The following is a 6,775-nucleotide window of genomic DNA, read 5'->3' as shown; positions in this document are numbered from 1 at the left end:
ATATACAATTGTTGGGCATAAAAAGACGAATGCAGTCATGATATTAGAATTGACCCCAGGGTCTGCCCCACCCTTGCAGACTTAACCCCTGGGTCATAACTTTGAAATGGTTGAGATCCCCACCCCAAAACTATATATACAAATGCTGGACAAAAAGAGACAAATGCAGTCACGATATTAGAATTGATCCTGGGGTCTGGCCACAACCCTAGGGACCTAGTTTCTGAGTCAAAGTTTGGAAACAGTTGAGATTCCCACCCCATAACCATACATAAAATTGCTGGGCATGAAGAATCTAATACAGATATGCTACAAGGATTGGCCTTGGGGTCCGGCATATTCCCTTGATCTCATTCGGAGAATATTTTGCCATGATTGCCTTGGTATCCAGGTGAGCGATACAGGCCCTCTGGGCTTCTTGTTCAAATACCCCATCACCAATCAAATATTAACACTGATTCAGCATAAGAGATGGTGGGCAGATCTGTTTTTTAACCTCACCACTCATATAATATTAATACAAATATGCCTCCCTCCTCTCCTGTATGAAACCCCATGTTTGCATACACAATTCGAACTATAAGATTATGCTTGAAAATATTTCAAATATATGTTTTCATCACTCATTTAGTAAATATCCTTCTCACAGATGAATTAATTTTAAAACAGAATCAACTAACTTTTTTTTGCACTTTAAACTGTCATATTTTTACAGTCTCAATCGGTTGTCATTTGTGGTCATTAGTTGAAGTCACCTGAAACTAATGACTTGGAACATGTGCAATAGTGGAAATTGAACAAGATATATTGTTTCCTTGTTACTATGTCTAGCAGGATTCCACAGTGATCAAGGGTATACATTATTCTGTCATATCTACTACACGTATGTTTAATCTTTTCTATTTTTCAGATGAGAAGTTATCATTCCTGTTGGTTTTAGGCCAACACATTGGGTACTTTCTGGTTATGGCACTGGTTGTCTCCTTTCTACAAATCCCAAGGTTTTCCAGACTGACTATGCTAATGGGAGTTATTGCCAGTAGCATTTTAGAACTCCAGTTTGAGTGTACTATCGGATTCCAGCAACTTACAGCATTTTGTCTTGCTATCATTGGTGGTATGTATGCCTATGTAACAAAAGAAACATGATATTTATACAGCTGAGTTTGGGTTTGGGTTTCATTAGAAAACTTAAAGGTTAGTCAATATTGGACAAGTAATGTACATATGTAGCATTGCTGAATACAACTATATTCACTATTTTGTGGTTGCAGTCTGTAACAGATGATTTTGTTTTAAAGTACTGATCAGTGCTGTCTTGACTTTCTTGTTTAAACAATATTTGTGGTAGTTCTAACAAGTTAATCTTCTGTCATTACTTAATACTATTTTTTGGGGGTTGAATACTGGTAAAATACAGCTTTAGAATTGAAATTTGAAAAAAAATAAAAACAAATCTATACTATATTCAAATGCTTAAGAACCCATCCGATGTTTACAAATATCTGAAATGTTTAGACAAAATATCTTCCATCATTAGATAGAATCTGTATTTTCAATGTTTAGAACTTGTTTCTCTTTAAGGTACAAAGAATTACTTTCATTATAAAATATTGTACAATATCCCTCCTGTGATAGTGAACAAATGGCTCCAATCCCCATCCCCGACACTCGACTATATTGTCTGGGGGTTTGTTTTGATACAAAAAAATGTTCCTTCTTTTCGCAGGGAATTGCCTTTACCATATTTGGAGGCAGAAAAACATGACAACGTCTCAAAGGCTTTTTGCTCTGAAAGACACAACACATGTGAGAGGAGACAACTCTTTGTATACAGAGTACACAGTGGAGGACCTCAGGGAACTGAACACAACACTACAGAGATTAAGTCACTCTTGTAAATCTTTTTATTTCGATTTTTTTTTGCCAAGTAAATAGTAATAGAAAAATTCACACAGATCAAGAAGACAGTTATCACAACATAGGTTGTGTTTAAGTGTTATTAAATATATTTTTCTTCAATGAGTGTTTGTTAAAATTTACATCATATATATGTATGTATTGGAGTAAAATCAAAACAGGAAATAAAGTACCTTGTTACATTTTATCAGTCAAATTATATGAATTAGTTATTTGATTGATTTGATTATTTATTTTCAGTGAATGACAATTTACATGAGATGAGTTTGCGAGATAGAGATGGACAGACCCCAGTTGTTAGAACTCCTGAAAATAACATTCCAACACCCAGGCCAGATTCCTCTACCATGGTAAGGCAGCACTACAGAGCATGTATGGTTTAACTTCAGTACCAAGGATTGTGAGAGGAAACTGAGGGTTACCTTCTTGCAATCCTTACATATGTCATAACAATTAAATTAACACAATCTTTAATATTTCCAACATAGTATAAAGTTAAAGCATTTCTATCAGTGATTTTAAAAACAGAAAATAGTTGGGCCTGTAACTATTGCCATAGCCTGGCATTATTGCTTCAGAGTGTATATTTAGTTATCCAATCAGTCCTGAAGTATTTTCCAATGGAAACATAATTATGGTCTTTAAAACCATGATCAACATATAAGTATTATAGTAACAGTGTGTATAAACCTCATTTATTTTTCCAATAATTATAAAACAATTTTATGAAATTATCTTATCACTCTGGCTGGCTACGATGGAAGCTTGCAGGGGGTGTTAGTGGTGGAAGAAACCGGTACTCCGGGAAAATGTGTGTCTGGGAAGGTGACCCAATACTGTTTCACCTCCGATCGGGGAATTGAACCCCAGCTGTGTTGGTGAGAAGGGGTGCACTATCCACTGCACTGCCTATCCACCCATGAAACATATCAAGTATGGTGTTTCTATTTTGCAGCCGGATGACTTAGAACATGTGCGGCGTTATATCAATGAACTGGATGACAGATTATCTACTTCCTCACGTCCTTCTGCTACTCCAATACCTTCCACGTCCTTCAGACACGCATCCAGGTAGGTAGATCACATAAAAAAGGATATACTACATCAGATGTGGTTTAAAACATTACTTAGCCAGGAAGTGCTATTAATTTTAAATAGCATTGACCTACATTCAAGGTCAAAGATGTAGAACATATAAAAAAAATATTAACAAGTTTTATAGAAGCATAATGCCTACAGTTGAGACACCTGTATTAAATTATTATTTTGCATTGCTGTGGTTAAAGAGAAGACCCTGACAGGTTCACATAAATTGCCTTGACCCTCTTTCAAGGTTAAGAACAAAAAACTGATGGGTGTCAGATTAAGACTTTAAAGCCTGGTGTTTTATTGAAAATTATGTATTTCTTACATTTATACTATAATGAATTTGTTAATCTTTCATAAAATGAAATTGTTAAAATTTCACTTTAAAAAATGCTTCACTGTCTTTCATGTTATACCTGACATACATGTTTGTTGACTGTTTGAAAGCTTTACAGAAAACTAAGGAATGTTTAAGAAGGGGAAGTGCTGCAAGGTTCATCAACTTTCAACAGTCACTTTGTCTATTGAAATGTTTTATTTACCTGTCATATATAGTTAAATGCATAAATGATTGAAAAATGTGAATGTATAACTTTATTTGGTTGTATATTGTTATTAAAGCACCTGTGTTATATTTGTACAGATCCTCCACGCCCTTGAGTACGACCAGTTCTCGCTGTATAGGTACCACCAGATCTGGTACACCATGTCGTCTTCAGTCACCACCAGGCCATGATTTCTGTCACAGACATCGCCAGGGACAGGGCAGCTAACCCAACACAATGTCAACAACTTATGACAGCACATGAAAAGAAAGATTTTTTTTATCAGGATATTAGCATTGTGCATTCCGGTTTGTCATTTTATTTGTACTCTCTAAATTCCAATCATAGTGAAACCTTTGTTAAATAAAGTTGCAATAATACATGCATGGATCATGAAGTTCCTTCAAATCATTGAACAAATTCAAGCATATATACTGGCCAATAGATACAGTTTTATTTTTTGGTCATTAATGGTATTTATGAGATGTTACATTTATGTTTTCTATATTCTAAAACTGTTCATTGCTATTGATCATAATGTTGATTCATCCTAGCTTTGTTTTGCCCCGAATAAAAAGTTTAAAGCAACAAATATGAATCTAGATAAATATACACTAAGAGTGTACTTGAATTTTATCACAGTCGTCAATGTTATTTATTTGTTTTCGTTGAAGCAAGAAATAGATCGTTTACAAATGGTATGATTACATTCAAAGATTTAATTTTGGTTTATACAAATATATCTCTCGGACTAGCAGCTGAAATATTCAGGTACTGGTACAGGTAATGTTAATTGTATATTAATACTTGTTGTACTCATAAAGCCTGACCAGTTTCTTTTAAGATTTCACTTCCCTTTTCAAGTTTCGAAAATTGTACAGTAAAACCCTGTTATACTGCCACCATTTGTCCTGAGAAATGTTGGCATTATAAAGGGGGTTGGGGATAAATTGAGGCATTCTTAATAAAAAATAAAAAATAAAAAAAGGACCAAAATATATTGATTGTAAGCAAGGTGTGAAAAAAAAGCAAGCATTAAAGCATTACCGTAAAGATAAACATGTATCAAGAAGCAAAAAAAGCATTATATCAAGCTCTTTAATTTCTGTATTGTTGTTAATATTATTATGCCACGTTAAACAATACATTTTATTGCACATTTTACCTGTAACTTTTTTTCCACACTATTATTGATTTGAATTTGCGAGTATTTGTGTACCATTTGGAGAGAAAAAAAACATAGAAATTCTCATCCTTATGAACATGGGATCTGACAAAAAATGTTTTTTTGAAAATTTATTTTGATAGTTATAATTTTATTTCATTATACATTGTAATGCTTTTGAATCTTTTTGTGTTCAGTACAATATATTAACCAACCATGTTCCTCACATGTTTGTTTAGAGTAAATGATTATATTCCAAGAGGTAGACGATATATCATGTAGAAACTGGTATGTTATTGCTTTGTTTGATTGATGAGTGGGTTTTTTGGTTCCTGAATTTTTTTTCCTTATTTTTATTACAGTTTATGACTGAGATCCAAAAAAACATGTTCAAATGTTTTGCTATCGTTCGTATTTGTAATTGTTGATATGAGTCGAGGATATAATGTATCATAAATGCCTGTAAATTGTATAAAAAAAAAATCATGCATCGTTATCAATACTTTTTCTCTGTTCTATTATTACATACTCTGTTCCTGATTCCAGTTGTCTTGCCAGATTATTAGGATCCTGTTTTTATTACGTATTAAGATATGTATTATGTTTATTCTATCAGCTGAATTCACAGGTTTTACATGACTAGAATAGTAAATATTTCAAATATACAATGATGTCAAATTTTCAGTTTTATTTTGCCAAGAAAATAACACTACTGCTACAGTAAAATTAACTTCTTTAATTGAAACCTAGAATATGTTACTATTTTGAAAGATATCAGGTATGTGCTAATTATATTTAAGCCCTGATTGCAGTGAGGATATTTTCAATCCCGATTTAGTCGTTGTTTTGTTGGGAAAACCATGCGCATCGAAGAATGCTCCATTTAACATAGTGACAATCTCGCAATCATTGAAGGATAAAACTTTATCAGTCCCTGATAAGTATATCCAGTCATTTAATGCACATTTTCAAAGTGCAATTATTAACTTAAATGTCCACGAAATAACCTTGAATCCCTATACATGTATCATGTTATATTAGTGTTGAATTTCAATCTTTGAAAATATTAAAGATTTGTGTTAAGTTTTTGGTTGATTTGATTCCTGATGCAAATGTTTTGCGAGGAGTGAATTAGGCAATTTTATTTTTAAATTGTCAATTCCGTTCCTCTACGATACACACCAATATTTGTAGAGGAACAGAAGTACAAGTCTAATTTTAATTAGATAGGTAAATTTAGTATGTTAGTGCTAGATGTATTTATGTAATCTTGACTGATTTTGTCAATATATGCGGTTTGTTTTAACAGTAGCATATGAAATAACTGTTACATTTATTGATTATAATTAATTACTGGAGCAAATGTACCTTCAAAAGACAGATGTACTTCTGAAAAAAGAAAAGAAAACAATGTCACATTTAAATGTCAGGAAGTGATTTCCAGTTTTACAACTTGTTAATACAGTAACACAATCAGTATATAGTATCAGTCAAAAGGTAAGTGAGAGACTTTTAATATATTTAGATTAGGTATGAACATGTTAGTAGTGTCTATAAGTCAAACTTTGTGTTCTAAGACATGTACCAGTTCTATGACACCTAATCAAGGTGCTAAGCCAGAGATCACCCAGCCTCCCACAGTATTTGAAGTTTTTACTTTACTCAGGAGTGATTAACTTGTATAAATAAATCTGATGAAATCAGAAGAAACTGCTTTAGTTTTCATTGATAGAAATTTCAGGTTTTTATCCGTTTTTAGAGTAGTAGGCTCTACTACCCATGATACATGTATGATTGAGGTTTGGTTGCTCTAGCATTTATACTTTGTCAGTAACAGCCTAATATGTAAGAGCTAAACGCAAAACCTTAACATTGAGTTTTTTGGTCCAGAAATTTGAGGTTTTTACCAAAAAAATGCAGAAATCAATGAAATGTTTTTAGTGCAGTAGGCTCCAGTACCCATGCTACATCTATGATCAAGGTTTTGTTGGTGTAGCTTTGTCAGAAACAGAGCTAAACGCAAAACCTTAACATTGTTGACGACGCCGTTGCCGTTGGA

The 6,775-nt window shown here is 33.2% G+C and overlaps 1 protein-coding gene across 1 annotated transcript in view; it reads left to right on the top strand.

The window, feature by feature from the left end:
• The window catches only part of LOC110464560 (protein brambleberry-like), a 14,929-nt gene extending 8,510 nt beyond the window's left edge, over nucleotides 1–6,419 (top strand). Inside the window, exons 7-11 of the mRNA XM_021519832.1 lie at nucleotides 911–1,117; nucleotides 1,730–1,897; nucleotides 2,161–2,270; nucleotides 2,876–2,991; nucleotides 3,650–6,419. Coding sequence (XP_021375507.1) covers nucleotides 911–1,117; nucleotides 1,730–1,897; nucleotides 2,161–2,270; nucleotides 2,876–2,991; nucleotides 3,650–3,779 — 731 coding nt within the window. The 3' untranslated portion in view covers nucleotides 3,780–6,419. The remainder of the gene's footprint in view (nucleotides 1–910; nucleotides 1,118–1,729; nucleotides 1,898–2,160; nucleotides 2,271–2,875; nucleotides 2,992–3,649) is intronic.
• Nucleotides 6,420–6,775: the final 356 nt, after the last annotated feature.

The sequence above is a fragment of the Mizuhopecten yessoensis genome, unplaced genomic scaffold (assembly GCF_002113885.1).
Source record: "Mizuhopecten yessoensis strain PY_sf001 unplaced genomic scaffold, ASM211388v2 scaffold11009, whole genome shotgun sequence".
In the NCBI taxonomy this organism is placed as follows: Eukaryota; Metazoa; Mollusca; class Bivalvia; order Pectinida; family Pectinidae; genus Mizuhopecten; species Mizuhopecten yessoensis.
The sequence above is the reverse complement of the archived record's forward strand: the minus strand, read 5'-3'. Positions and strand labels throughout refer to the sequence as shown.